Here is a 15718-nt window from a genome sequence, read left to right on the forward strand (position 1 = left end):
CCTTGGCTAGCCAAGAAGAACCTTGAGTCTTAACCGTTGTTGGCTCCAGGGTAAACCACCCACCGTATATAAGTGTCAGTCACTCAGTCGTGTCTGATTCTTTGTGACCTCATGGACTATAGCCCGCCAGGCTCCTCTGTCCATGGAATTCTCCAGGCAAGAATACTGGAGTGGGTAGCCATTCCCTTCTCCAGGGGATTTTTCCTACCCAGGGATAGAACCCAGATCTCCTGCATTGCAGGCAGATTCTTTACTGTCTGAGCCATCACATGTAGACCAAGGCCAAATCTCAAAACAAAGTCAACATTATCCACAAATGTGGCTAATATTTTGAGAATAACACTAAGGACATCTGGTTATTTCCTGTGTTCAGAGTGTCTTGAAAGTATTTTCTAACAGTGATTCTGATGTCTGCCTGTGTTTTACAGGAACAAGGCTCCTAACCTGTAAGCCCAATTGATAATTAAATGCTCTTTATTTACCATTTATAAGATCTAGCTCTATCCCATATTTTCAGACAATGTTAAATTTAATCTGCAGTGTTCATATTAGGTCCAATTTGTGCTGTCCCAACCCTACCCTGTGCCCCACCCGCGGGAGGTTGCCATGGTAGTGAATGCTGGGCAAACAAGAATAATAGAGGGAAGGCATCTCAGGGAAGCAATTCACTCTGCAGCACCGTGGACACGAGGTTCAAAGTCAGTGACATAGAACAAGAGGAAATGTAACACAATGGGTGCAGGTTGGTTTAAGAGCTTCTTAACAAGGAAGACGGCTATGACAGGACTGAGTTGCCAAGTAGGACAGGGAGCTCTTTGTGAACTTACAACTTTCCCATCCATCAGGCTGGTCGAACATGGTCTGGAGGAGATGGGAGAGGCAGCTAGATGACCACTCTTAAGAGCATCAGAATTCTTTCTCTCATCGCAGGCTCATGCTTGGATATTAGGTAAACAGTGCCCTCTACTGCTAAATGGCTTTCACGACAGCTCACAGGGCAATGGTTCCCTCCCAGGCCGTTTCCAGGGAACCTTCCCTGGGAGTGGGAAAAGGTGACAATGATCATTTGCTCCATAAGACAAGAGTCTTCAACCAAAATGGAAGTTTTGGTCTTAGATTCAGATTCAAGCCTCTGATAGCGTGGACTATGTGGCCCTTAGAAAACTATCAGTATCGAAATAGAAGACTGTTCACATTTGTTCAAGTACACAAACTCAATTTTTCTTACCTCTTTGGATTTGGTGGTTTGGCTGGTGTCTGTAGCTCACCGGATCAGTTCTTTGCAAGCAGAAAGGAAGGCTTTGTCAATTCAGAACTTGTTCTAACAATCAAGCGTTAAGCACTTCTCTTCTCCCAGGACCTCCAATTTTACTTAATTTAAGAGAAGTCCAGACCATTGGCTCATCTCCCCCAGGAAACCTAAACTTTCTTCTGAAGATGTCTGGAGGTGACAAACACGTGTGCGTGGTGATTTGGGATGACCCAGTCATTTGAGATGAAGCCCTTTGTCTGCATTTTCTGGTCCCTGGGTTTTCTGGGTGGTGAGGCTGCCACTTCCTTCTCATCGGGGCTTTGAGAGGAATGGTCACTCTTCCCACTGCCCCTCACTGGGAGGCTGGGGGGCTGGGGGAGCAGGCCAGCCTCTCCTGAAGCTCTGCATTTAACCAGCGATCTGAGTCCAGGCGCTTTGCTTGTCTTATCTTCACTCTTCCTCTCCTGTAAAAGGAAGAAATGGATTAACTCAGTGTGGTCTACAGTATCTGCAGCTCCTTCTGGGACCCACCAACCCCACTTCCATCTCCTTAAACTTCTGCTGAGATCACTTGCTTCTTCAAGCCGAGAAAGGGTCCCAGCCGTGTTGGTCTAAGGGATCTACTGCATGGTCTAAGGGATCTGCTAACAATACCCTGATGAATCTACTGACTGGTCTCTCTGCAACCTGTGCTTGACCATCTGAATCTAGGGTCCACCTGCTCCTTCCCAAGATGAGGATGGACAATGTCAAGCAAAGCCCTTATGCTCTGTGGAAGAAGGACCACTGTGCACACGCTCCCTTAACCGCTGGAGATGCCTTGATAAGCCATTTCCCTGGCTTCATTGGTGACATCAGGTATGATGCCTAAACTCATCTGTGTTTATATTTTCAAGGTTTAAAGATAACCAGGAGGCTCTACTGCCAAGGAACCCAGCGTTGTTCTCCATTGAGAAGTACATCCCAAGGGGCTGCAAGCTCATAGGGTCCTTCCAACTTCAAGGTGGCACCCCCTCCCTCCTCTCCAGGAACTTGGCTGAGGGATCCTGAGCCTTCCAGGAGCTCCCAGCCAAGCTCTAAACAGGTGATTCTCTGATATGCCAGGAGGCAGCTCTCCCTAGAGGTCTCAGACTCCATTTGATTTCTTCTCTAAGCTCCTTGGCTGCTGAGGGTTGGAGAGGAGGCTTGAAAAAAATTGAAGATGAATCCATGATCCTTAACCAGCCTAGAGGGGTTTTTGAAAACTGGGCCTGGGAATCAGCTCAGAAGATAATAAATAATACTGACAGACAGAAACAGGGCCGAGTACTCCCTTTGATCTTCTACTTCCTCCATAGGGGTCTTGGCGCCTGGGTCAATGCTGACTTGAGCATTTGTTCTACTGTTTGTGCCCCGGTATGAAAACACAAACGCCAACTTCCTTCTGAACACAAGGCCCCAGGAGAACGGGAGGAAACTCTCTGGGGATGGGCCCTACTCGTCCCCTCTCCCCCACCTTCAGGAGGTTTACATCTGGGGAATCTGGGCACCCTAATCTATGCTGAGAACTTGGAAAGTGAAAAGCCAGGCTTAATATCCTGTGCCTGCATGCACACATGTGCACGCACACACACACACACACACACACACACACCCCCGTCTGACTGTAAATACAGGATTCAGCCTGCAACAGAAACAATAAGAGCTGGATTCAATGAGGTCCCCCTGGCGCATGCAGTGTTTAGGGTTTTGTTGGGACTCTATTGTGTAGACTGGAGTTTCTTAAACAGTAAGACAGCAAGCAGCTTCCTGTTATGGAAACAGCCCAACCCTGACATTCAGAAAGTCAATCTATACAGCAACTGGATAAACAACCAAGATAAGGATCAGCCATAATGGGCACAATAGCCCAAATGGGATTGCCTGGAGAAAAGAGGCTGGCGCCAACCCAAGCAGCGCCGGTGAATACAAGCCATCTCCCGCTCAACAATCCCCATTCACCGCGCCCCGGACTTGTGCACGCCGCCCTGTACACGGCGGCCAGGCGTGTGCACACACAAAACCAAGACTATTTATAGCTATTTATAGGAGGCTGTCTGGGAGCCGTGTGTCTGGCTCCCAGGATGACCCCTGATGGCCGGCCCGGGCACTGCGCCAGGACAAGTGTCCCCTGTCTTTGCTGGCATGGAAACCAGTGTCCTCCTCCTGTCCCATCCCTCATTAGAGTGAGCTGGTCCAAGCCGGGGCTGGAATCCGGGTCTCAGCCTGCCCTTCTGGAAGGGGCCACCCTAACCATGTGCTCAGACTGCTCTGCTCTGTTTCATCTGAGAACAGACATTGCCTTAGGATTAAGGGAGATGGGACCACAAAACTGGCTATTTTATGAAGTATCTGATCACTGGACTCAGTCCCTTGGCAATTGCCCAGCTGGGTGCAGTGACACCCATCCTCTGTCCCTACCCTGCCGAATTGCTCTATTGCCAAGAGGCCCCTTCCCATCAGCCTTTATTCATCAAGGGTCCAGCTAATGAACCTGCCCTGAGCATCATCAAACTAACACAGAGATGACCCACAGAGAATGATCTGAAGGTTGCCCAGCTGTTTGACCTGGGGGGCCCTGGAAGGCCTTACTGACCCCAGATCTTATTTCTTCGTGTATTTAAATGGAGAATAGTTGCTTTATAGTGTGTTCGTTTCTGCTGTACAACAGCGTGAATCAGCTAAATATATACATATATCCCCTCCCAGCTGAGCCTCCCTCCCTCCCCCTCATCCCACCCCTCTAGATCATCACAGGGCACTGAGCTGAGCTCCCTCTGCTCTACAGCAGCTTCCCACAAGCTAGCTGTTTTACGCATGGCAGAGTGCTACTCTCTCAATTTGTCCCACACTTCCCTTCCCCGTCACCAAGGCTGCTTGATCCCAGATCTCTCATCAATCTGCTAACCTTTCCAAAATGAAGTGTCTACTGCTTGACTCTTTGTTAAACAAAAAGTTGGGGTGCTTTGTGAGTGGGAGCACTGTATTAGATGAGGCCTTGTTGGTGTGGATATAGCCTGGGAGGGGGATCTGGGATCACCCCAGCACTAAATCTCATTGTTTGGGAGGAGAGAGCCAGTCAGACAGGCCTGGAGGTCCGGGGCAGTGTCAGGGCCCAGGTTGGACATGCCAGTGTCAGGAGGGACAAGCCGGGGGTGACAATGACTCTTGGGATTATCTAGTGGGGCAGAAGAGCAGACCAGAATGAATCAACTGCTTTTCTTGCTGTAGCATTGAATTCTGAGCTCTAAGAGCAAAGGGGTTACATGTGGAGTTTTTGAAGGACAATGATCAGAGCTGGCAAGGATCTTAGAGATCATTCCAGGCCAAAAACAGGCTCAGAGAGAGGGTGTGATTTGCCCCAGGCCACAGGACAGGTGAATGGCAGGGCTGGAGGGAGAACCTCGGCTTTGTGAGTGTGTCCTGCTTCCCATAGCATCTCCCCAACTCCCAGAGAGACTGCCTTCTGCCTGCAAGTGGGGAGAGAGGCGGCAGGCTCCCCGGATGCTCCCCCCAGGAACAAGAACAGGAGAAGCCCGTGACCCATTACCGTATTTAACCAGGGGCAGCCCCACCTCCCTACACCCAAGAAGAGCAGAGGGACAACACCCAGGTAGACCGTGATGGCTTTGAGCAAGAGCTTTTTGAAATTTATTTTTATAATTTTATTTATTTATTTACTTGTTTCTGGCTGCCCTGGGTCTTCATTGCTGTGCGGGCTTTCTCCGGTTGCAGGGAGCTGGGGCTTCTCTTGGTTGCGGCGTGTGGACTTCTCGTTGCAGTGGCTTCTCTTCCTGTGGAGCACGGGCTCACACAGGCTCAGCAGTTAGCTGCTCCAAGGCACGTGGGATCGAACCCACATCTCCTGTGCTGGCAGGCGGATTCTTATCCACTGCCCCACCAGGGAAGTCCCAAGAGAGACTTCAGGCCAAGAAAACCAACCTTAGGGCTCAAAGAACACAACACTCAGCTTTTCTACAGCACGTGGCAGTATTTGAAGCTCCAGATCCCATTCAACTGTAGACAATGTTCCTACACTCATGTCATTCCACTGTCCCATTTTACAGGTGAGAAAAACAAATGCTCTTGGGACTAGGTACCTCACCCAGGACCACAGACCCAGTGAGTCCTGTGGTCAGAGTGCCATCAGATTCTGCGACTCCAAGCCTAGCCTGGCTCCACCAAATCTCACAGTAGCTGAGTCCACAAAGCCTCCCCTTAAACACCTGCATCGTATCCTATGACATCAGGGCTGGGTGTGTGTTGTTTGCCTGTATTCAACACAACTGGTCATTTCGAACTTAGATACCACCATCCAGTCACTGTGGGCTCAGGCTGAAAGCGTGTTCCCATTTATCAGAGTCCTTGGGAGTAAAAGCAAATCTGTGCTGCCTCCAGTCTCAGAGGAGGTGAGTTTGGTCCACACGTTTTCATAGAGGAGGGGTCCGCTACCTTTAATCATATGGAATGATAAAGACCTGGCCTGAGCAAGAGGCCCGAGGGAAAGAAAGCTTCTCTGTCTGCCCCCGCCCCTCAAAAGAGGTTATTTTCTGGACCTCAGCTTCTGGCTCCTTGCTGACCACAGCCTGCCCTGTGACATAGAGGTTCTAGCCTAGAACAGAGGGTCACCATCCTAGACTTTCTTTCCTTACAGGGCTCGGAGCTGGGGCAGCGCCTGAACCCCAGGCCTGAGCGGTCCTCCTGACTCTGCTGACCACACACTGTGGATCCCGGTTTTCTGTCTGGCTTGTGTTTGTTTACTTTTGTGGCTCAGTGGTAAAGGATCTGCCTGCAATGCAGGAGACGCAGATTCGATCCCTGGGTCGAATGGAGGAGGGCATGGCAACCCACTCTAGTATTCTTGCCTGAAAAATCCTATGGACAGAGGAGCCTGGTGGGCTACAGTGCATGGGGTCACAGAGTGGGACACGACTGAGCGACTGACTGAGCACTGGGTCTTATTTGTGGCAAGTCGGATCTAGTTCCCTAACCAGCGATGGAACCTGGGCCCCCTGCGTTGGAAGCGTGGGGCCTACACCACTGGACCACCAGGGCAGTCCCTGGCTTGCATTTTCTTCTGTGATGCTTGTGTCAGGTGTGTGAATCTAGTGCACCCCATAGAGGTGCCAGGCTGTGCTCAGGTGCTTTTCCTAACAGCCCTGGAAGTGAGGCGGTGCTGTGACCATGTGGAGCACCAGTCAATGCTCACGCCGTGTCATTTTGGCCCCTGATTCCACAGCTAGTCTGTCAAGGAATCGGAAGAGAAGCCAAGCTCTGGATTGCTGGAGCCCAAGCCTCGGGCTCTTTCTAGCACACGACGTAGCTGATCCCACGGTCTTAGGCCCAAACTGGTCTTGACCAAGGATGTCCTCCCAGATAGGCTCAGGTCCTGTGGGCAATTGAGAAGAGGGCAGTATGGCCATCCTCTGAGATCTGCCAGAGGCCCCAGACCCACTCAGCTTCCCAAAGAGTTGGAGGAAGACCAAGAGTCCGACATTTGTTTTAAGAAAATCTAAAGTCATCCAGTCCCGGGGATGTTTCAGAGCCCAGCAGATGTCCCCAGTGTGGACAATATTCAGCCCATTTACCATCTCTGAATGAAGCCATCATGGTGGACAGCACTTGGCAGACCCTCATTCCTTGGGTGGGGAAAGAAAAATCATCTCTGATACTTACTAGTTATGAGAACTTTGATGCAGATATGACCCTTGTGCTTCTCTAAGCCTCAATGCTCTTACCTGCAGAATAAATTCACCCTTCTGAGAAATATCATATGGCATCCCTTATATGCAGAATCTGAAAAGAAATGGTACAAAAGAACTTATCTACAAAACAGAAAGAGACTCACAGCCTTAGAGAACGAAATTATGGTTGCAGGGAGTGGGGGAAACACAGGGGGGAGGGATAGTTGGGGAGTTTGAGATGGACATGTACATACTGCTGTATTTAAAATGGATAACCAACAAGGACCTGCTGTATAGCACAGGAAACTCTGCTCAATGTCATGTGGCAGCCTGGATGCGAGGGGAGTACAGATGGGAGGGGAGTGTGGCTCAGGGGTTAAGAATCCGCCTGCAATGCAGGAGACACGGGTTCAATCCCTGGGTCAGGAAGAGCTCCTGTAGAAGGAAATGGCAGCCCACTCCAGTATTCCTGCCTGGAGAATCCCATGGACAGAGGAGCCTGGCGGGTTACAGTCCATGGGCTCACGGAGTTGGACATCACTCAGTGACTAAACAACAACGACAACAATATGTATGGTTGAATCATTTTGTTGTCCACCTGAAACCATACACTGTTAACTGGCTATACTCCAGTTTATTTTATACTCCAGTATAAAACAAAAAGTTAAAAAAATGTTTGAAAAATAATATACACCCTTCTTACATCATCATTGAAAGTAAAAGTGTTAGCCGCTTCAGTCGTGTCCAACTCTTTGCGACCCCATGGACCATAGCCAGCCAGGGTCCTCTGTCTCTGGAATCATATTATTGCTAGACTCCGCATAAGGCATATGGTACAAGAAGCCTGTAACTCTGTATTCCCTCTGATGCTGCTTATCCGTGTTATCAGCAACATCACCATTGCCGTATCATTGTCGTTTTCATCGTCACCTGGGGGAACTGAAGATGAATCTTATCTTCATTCTGCGATGGATGCATAACCTAAGCACTGATAATAGCAGCCCTTAGGTGACTAATAAAGATATCAGACACCTGGGCCGTCCATAGTCCCAACTTGCTCTCTAAACACTGGCAGCCAGAGGGCTGCTCAGCGCCCAGGCGGTTCCTAGTCCGTGTTGACTGCTTGGCTCGCCTCCTGTCTTACAGATGGAACCGGGAGGCTAGACGTGGGAGGACAAAGGGCTTCCAGCTGGAGGGTCCCCTCCCTGCCACAGTGCTGGTGCCAAAGAGGAATGACCCTGTTGCCGGAACTTGGTTCATCGGTGCCCGATAGAAATGGACAGATGGAGTTCTGGGCAAAGTAGAAAAGAGTGGCTTTTATTGCTTTGCCAGGCAAAGGGGGCCGCAGCGGGCTAATGCCTTCAAGACTGGAAGGGGCCGTGGGGAGTTTTATAGTGTTCAAGGAGTAGGGCGTGATCAGCTCATGGACAATTCTTGGATTGGTTGACATTAAGGTGAAGTTTCAGGCATCATCAACTCTCTGGTTTCAACCAGTCTAAGGTCCATGCTCCTGCGGTCAGCAGTTTTCATCTGAAGGGAGGTCTGCTTCCTGTAAAAACAGCTCAGGAATGTGTATCAGACCTTTATCCATATCTTTCAGGGAACTGAGAGTTTGGTAATTCTGCTATGTGGCAGATTTATAGTCTAAATTGTTACCAGTTTCTCAGCTCAACAGCTCTGATTTATCTCTATATCTTCACATCTCCCCATCATTAACTCTTGAGTCAGCATTTTACTTCAAAAGACAAGGACTCAGGGTCTTTGTCAAACCCAGTTAATATGTTCTAGTGCCCAAGGGGTCAGCTATCCACAGATTCCAGGCAGGATCCCCCAGAGCTGGGCAGGCTTCCAGGAAGAGGTGAGGCTTCCTACTTGTGATGGGGGGGTGGGTGACTGATTCCCTACTCGGGATCAGGGCCGTGGCTGGTCCATGACTTCTTATCCACCTGGATGGTGTGTGTTGCAAACCAGTGGTCCCCAGCCTTTTTGGCACCAGGGATCAGTTTTGTGTTAGACGATCTTTCCATGGACTGGGACATGGGGAGGGGAGGAGGAAATGCTTTGGGGACGATTCAAGCACATTGCATTTCTATTACATCAGTTCCACCTCAGATCATCAGACATTAGATCCTGGAGACTGGGGACCCCTGTTATAAACCATCTACTGTGTAAAGAGCCAAGGCATTTCTGGTGCATTCTCTTTCATACCTCGAGAGTAAATCCACCGCCCCCCTCACCTTACCCCATTTCAGAATGACAAAGCCCCTCCTTGCTTTGTCATAGGGATGTGGCAGCATCTCTCTGAATCCGCTCTATTAAGATGGTTAATAAAGGGCAGGCTTGCCATCTCGGCCAGCTTTCCAGGTGGCACTAGTGGTAAAGAACCCGCCTGCCGATGCAGGAGACACAAGAGATGCAGGTTCCATCCCTGGGTCAGGAAGATCCCTGAAGGAGGGCACAGCAACCCACTCCAGTAATCTTGCCTGGGAAATCCCATGGACAGAGGAGCCTGGGGTCACACAGAGTCGGACACGACTGAAGCGACTTAGCATGCATGCACACCGTCTCAGCAGCTTCCTCAGCGTCCGGTGCCTGGAGGCCTGCACTAGATGGAGTCCCCCTTGGGCGGCGGGCAGGCGCGTGTTCTGTGGCCCATGTCTTGCTGGAATTTTCCTGTCCCCACAGTCCCCACCTCACACCACGCTGGCCTCACTCATCTATGCCCCGCTGGGTGGTGTGGGCCTCTGAGACCGCAGTCTCCTTTTCCCTTTCGTTAGAAGCATTCCCAGCTTACATTCGGACTTCAGATCACAGGAGGCAGCACCAGATGGGCAGTGTGTTCCATCCAACCTTCTCGTTTGGGAGCCCAGGGGCAGGTTCGGGAGAGAGCCGCAGGCTCGAAGTCACACGGCAAGTGGGTGGCCTGCGGGTGCTCACCTCTGGCTGTTCCCAAGTGTCTGTGCCTGGTGCGGACGCATCTCCACCCCCCTCACTGATGGGTGTCCTTCTCAGCCTCTCACCCCCACCCTTCCTGCAGCTGGCACCTCCTGCCGCATGGGCCAAACCCCTCACTGTGTCTGTCACTCGTAGCTGGTGACCACCTGTCTCCACGTGCCCTCGGGTTTCCTCCCACAAGCTTCTCTTATCAGACTCGCAGCACGGAGGCGCTGTAATCTGGTGACCCCCCTCCTGTCTCCCACCCCAGCCCTCCCCATTACTCTAGAACCAACCCCACCTTTGGGGCGCTTGGGTGGGGTGAAAGCTCATCTGCCACCAAGTCCCAGGAGTCCAGGCCCGAGGGGCCCCTGTTGGATGCGTGAGGTCAGGAGAGTGAGCAGGGGCTGGGGTCGCGGGGAAGGTTTGGCACGGTGGCCACCCCCAGGCCTGAATGAATACAAGTCCCGGCGGAAGCACCTGGTGGTAGAGGAAATCCAGGACAACTTTTATTATGCCTGTTCACAGGTCCATTCAGGCTGCATTGGGGGCTTCCTATTTCCTCTGCTGGCACTTCACACTCATTCACAACAAGAAAAGCCATTGTGCTCCTGAGTTATGGGCCCTGCATCCCCAAGGGGCCGGCATTAAATGCACTGGCCCGGAGACTTATTTTTAAAATTGTACTCCCTGCTGAATTGCAGGTTCTTATTTTTTCCTCCTCCCACAAAGAAAACTTAGGGTAGTTTTCTCCCAACTGCCAAGGTGAAAAATAACTATGAGCTCCATCTCTGAGTCTTTCTGGAGAAGACTGTGTGAGAGCCTGCTCACTGGAAGGACCCAGGTGTGGATGCTAACCTGGCTCTGCCCACACCTCAACGGGTTGGTTTTGGATGGCGGGGGGGCTCTCTACCCAACGCTTCAGCTCCCAGCTGTCAAAGGAGGGCGTGGGCCACATAGAGGTAGTGCCTCACAGATATCACTTTTATTATTATTATTATTTATAAAGTGAGGGTTTGTGGGAACCCTGCATCGAGCAAGTCTATCAGCACCATTTTTCCAGCAGCATTTGCTCCCTTGGTTCCTCTGTGTCACATGTTAGTAATTCTCACAATTCTTCACACCTTTTCATTATGAAGATATCCGTGCTCGTGCTCTCTGACCAGGGATCTTTGAAGTTACTATTGCAAGAAGATGATGACTCTAAAGGCTCAGATGATGGTTAGTAGTATTTTTTTTTTTTAGTAAGAAATTATTTTTAAATTAAGGTACAATACTGGTTTTTTAAATTTAATGTTATTGCATACCTAATAGACTACAATATAGTATAGTATAAACATAATTTTTATATGCAGTAGGAAACCAAAAAAAAAAATGTGTGTGACTGGCTTTATTGTGATATCCACTTTACTTCTGTGGCCTGGAACCGGACCCACAGTGTCTCTGAGGTCTGCCTGAATTTAGGGTCTCTTTTGGTTCCCAAGTTCTGAATCAAACAGCACATGGTCAAATCTTTCTCAAATGTAGCCCTGGAGGGGAGTCTCTATTTCAAGGGGTGGGTAAAACCAGCCCAGCTCATCCCCAGGTGAGAGGCGACCACAGCCCCTGGCGTTCCACAGACGCCCTTGGGCAGCGCCCCCTGATAATCAGAGACCCTCAGAGAACGGGTGACCACGAGCTCAGGCTTCATTTCTGAGTCATATCCATAATAAAGAGGTGTCAGCTTTGCTAGCCTCTAACGTAGTGGGGGTTCCACCCTGCCAGAGGGGGTCAGTGCCAGGGCTGATGCCTGGACCTACTGAGACGTCTGTCCTTGTCTCTAAATTCTTGTCCCTGAAAGGGAAATCCTAGATAGAGCCTGGAACCTTCTGCCTGGCCACGACTCTGTGGATTGTTAATAATCCTCACGATTGATCCTCAAAAGTTGGCTGGCTGTATGGCTCGTAAAACTCAGAAGCAAGCACCTGTCTTCAACACAGCCACCCCAACAGAACAGATACCTGTTTGCTTGGCTGTGTTTAGTGCCTGCATGCTCAGTCGCTCAGTCATGTCTGACTCTTTGCGACCCCATGGACTGTAGCCCACCAGGTTTCTCTGTCCATGGGATTTCCCAGGCAGGAATACTGGAATGGGTTGCCATGCCTTCCTCCATTGCTTTTAATATTAACTGTTAAGGAAACGAACATTCAGACCTCAGGACTATTGTAATAGTGTTCAGGCTGTTGCGATAGGGGAGACAGACGGGGCTAAACCCTGAATACCACAAGAATACATGGGGGTTTCTAAGGAGCAGTTGGCAGGGAGAGGTCAGTGGATCGAGATCTCTAAGAGACAATATCAAGGGTAGAGGGATTCTTGCTAAAAGGATCCGAGAGCGTGATTGTCCCTGAAGGCAGCCCTGGGTGGCTGGTTATCAACTGCGAGATCTCGGGGAATGAGGAATTTAATCCGATGTCAATGTCAAGAGTGATTAGATGTCAAGTATGCAAATGGACTTAGCCAGACTCTCGCTAAAACTAGACCCTGAAAGAACAGACAGAAGCCCAGGGTTGAGGCCAGGTAGAACAGACGGCGTGGAGGGGTCTGAGTCTTCGTCACAGGCCTGTCTCAGGCATGGGGAGTGGGTTTGCCAGGGACATCCTAGCTTTCTTTCCTGGGTCTTGGTGACCCGTCTCCCTGCCTACGGGCAAGTTCTCTCGTGGTTCCTAGTAGGAGGGGCTCTGCTCAGCTGGGAACAGGGTCTAGACCCTGACTCAGCAGCCTTCTGATTCTGAGTCTAGGATGGAGATGTGCTTTGGGAATGACAGGCTTGACATGGAGCAGCCTGTGGGCATTTGGCCTTTCTTGTTCTTCAGCATTTTCTCAGTTGCTTGTAGCTGGAGGAGCGGAGTGGGCAGGAGTTGTCAACTCTGGGAGGACCCAGGTGGGTGCGGGGCTTCTTCTCTACCATGGGCTGGGGCTCATGAAGTAGGGAATGAATGTGTGAGGTCAAGGGAATGAATGTGTGGGGGATGGACATGGGGGGACAGAGAGGTGAGAAGTGGGGTCGGGCAGGGTGCATTCCTGGCCTCCGAGCCGCTATCTGCAGACCCCTGAGGAGGTGAAGCTCTGGACCCCTGGCTGTCCTGGGTTCTGAGAAGGGTCTAGGCAACCTTTTTAGGTCTGATCCGGGATTTTGCTAGTTTGGGGGCTGCTGGAAGTGGAAACGATGCATTGGTTTTTCAACTTCATCTTAATCCCAGACTTTGGAGGTTTGGCTAAGAGGCAGCCTTGGGGTAGGACAGCTGAACAAAGAGTTTTCTAGAGACAGACAGAGGGTGGGTGGAGACAGGCACTCTGGAGTCTAAGCCCCCCGACCCTGCTCTTTGTGACCCCTGGAGGAGTGGGGGTGGAGGGCTGCCCCACCTACTCTAACTGAGCTTCAGGTTTAGCTCCTTTTATCTCATTCTGCGCCTGCAAGGTTCCCCCGCAGGCGCAGAGAGCCCCATTCTACATTCCAGGAGACTGGGAATCAGAGACTTTGCCCTCAGTTCCACATTGCCTAGTGGCTGAGCCAGGAGCCCAGCGCTGGTCCCTCTGGCTCCCATGCCCACGGCCAGTGCTCGTGGTCAGGTTGCAGAAGGCGGATGGCTTGTACTCCACAGTCTTCGCCCCCACCCTCCAGGAGAACCACATGGAGGAACTCACGGGAGTGTGTCCTTGTACTCCACAGTCTCCCTCACCGCCCCCTGCCCACCCCCGTCCCAGAAAACCACACGGAGGAACTCACGGGAGTGTGTCTTTGGGCTCCAGAGTAACATGACGGGTGTAAGGGCTTCTCAGAACCCCTCACATTGACTCTGGGCAGAAGATGTCCCCTCTCTCAAATCCTTTTGGTCCCTGTCACTCTAAAGAAGAGCAAACAGACCCACAAGGAGCCAGAAAGAAGCCTCTGCAGAAGAGGTGGGCTGTGGAGAGAAGTGGGTGCCCCTGTCTGCTCCAAGGGAAAACCAGGTGCTTATTAGGTGCTTGCTGGGGTGCTCAGGTGCAAAGATCCCTGTGGCCTGAATTGCAGCCTCCACACTCCGGCTGGGCCCAAATCTTCCCTCACCTCCTCTGGGATACTCGGTCACTTGCAGTGCATGAAGACATACACAAACACGCACGCATGGATGCATGCAAGCATACACACACAGAGGCACAAACACACATTGCATACACACACATGCACACCCGGGCAAGGGAGTTTTGGGGGAGATGCTGGCTCCCCATCAGGGATCTTGGATTCCTAGGAAGGCTTTTGCTTACCTCACCTTTTTGTGACCCCGTTGGGTCAGGATTAGCAGCCTTTCTGGGCATCCATAACCCCTCAGTGTCCCAACCCCATACACCTCTCCCCATCCCCAGCTGGGCCACTTCTTTCAAAGCATCTACCCAGAGTGGACCCTACTGCCTTTCCGTTCACTTCGTCACCGTCACAGATATCATTACCTTGCATGCAGACCTGACTGAGACCCTCACAAAAAAGCCGTGGATGGCCATGGTGGGCTTCAGGCTGCCCAAGATGCCAACAGGTTATACACTGAAGAGACAGCTGAGACGGGGGACGTGCCTCTCTGGACATTAGCCCCCACCCCAGTCTTCAAGTTCAGATCCCTCTATCCTTCCTTTGTATTTTTTATTCTGTCTCTTTATCTGCTTGACTATTCATAGAATCAGTGAGCTCTTCAAGATGATCTTAGAGACAGACTACTCCCCCTGTTTTGGGCTGAATTGTGGCCCCCTCCCACCAATTCATAGGCATGTGTGCTCAGTCACTCAGTCATGTCCAACTCTTTGAGACCCCACAAACTGTGGCCCACCAGGCTCCTATGGCCGTGGGATTCTCCAGGCTAGACCATTGGAGTGGGTTGCCATTCCCTTCTGCAGGGGATCGTCCTGCCCCGGGATCGAACCCAGGTCTCCTGCCTTGCAGGTGGATTCTTTACTGTCTGAGCTGTCACTTACAGGGCATAAACCTAAATGGTGGAAGCTCTGGGATATGATACCTCTGTGGGGGCGAATAAGACACTGCAAAGGGTCTGTGGTGGCTGCAGAGGCAGGAAACCCTCAGAACACTTAGGACCCTCAGGGCAGTGTCCCTGGGGGCAAGTGTGCTTCAGAGTTAGACAGGGCCTCGCGTAGGCAACGGGACTCGTGGTGGGGAGGCAGGTGGGAGGTGGCACGTTAGGACAGGGAAGTAATTCCAAGGGTGGGAACAAGCTGTCTGGGTGCTCGGGCAGCATGTGATATCCTGAGCTGGAGCCAGGGATCAAGTAGAGAAGGTGTGAGGTGTGAGGGACCAGATCGGGGAAGAAATGGGTCTAACTACCCAGGGTGTCACGAAGGAAGATCACTCAGAGCAAGAGGGTGAAGCCCAAAGTCCTCCAAGCTTTGGTCTCAGTGCGGAAGGAGCTCTAAACTCCCATGGGACCACCTTCTTGCTGAAAGCTTCACCCGGTCAGGGGCAGCCAGCCTTGGCTTCGGCTCCCAGAGTCCAGAGCCTGGGTGCCTGTCCTGGCTTTGCTCTGGGCTCCCGGTGCAGCCCTGAGTTGGACGCCTGGTCTCGGTGGTACCTGGGCACCTTCTGGTGGCCCCACTCTCATGCCCAGGCTCTGCTTTGAGACATGGGTTCATGGCTTTTCCAGGGTTCCCAGGTGGGAACCCCGCTGCCAACACAGGGAACCTCATCTGTTTTGGATGCGGACCATTTTTAAAGTCTTTATTGAACTTGTTACAATATTGTTTCTGTTTTATGTTTTGGGTTTTTGTCCTTGAGGTGTGTGGGGTCTTAGCTCTCTGACTAGGAATT

At 51.2% G+C, this 15718-nt stretch overlaps 1 protein-coding gene across 1 annotated transcript in view; it reads left to right on the forward strand.

The window, feature by feature from the left end:
* The window catches only part of RP1L1 (RP1 like 1), a 41556-nt gene extending 27062 nt beyond the window's left edge, over nucleotides 1–14494 (forward strand). Inside the window, exons 5-7 of the mRNA XM_061427016.1 lie at nucleotides 9732–10047; nucleotides 10160–10270; nucleotides 14275–14494. Of these exons, the coding sequence (XP_061283000.1) occupies nucleotides 9732–10047; nucleotides 10160–10270; nucleotides 14275–14494 (647 nt within the window). The remainder of the gene's footprint in view (nucleotides 1–9731; nucleotides 10048–10159; nucleotides 10271–14274) is intronic.
* The last annotated feature ends 1224 nt before the right edge of the window (nucleotides 14495–15718 follow it).

The sequence above is a fragment of the Bos javanicus genome, chromosome 8 (assembly GCF_032452875.1).
Source record: "Bos javanicus breed banteng chromosome 8, ARS-OSU_banteng_1.0, whole genome shotgun sequence".
NCBI classification, from domain to species: domain Eukaryota; kingdom Metazoa; phylum Chordata; class Mammalia; order Artiodactyla; family Bovidae; genus Bos; species Bos javanicus.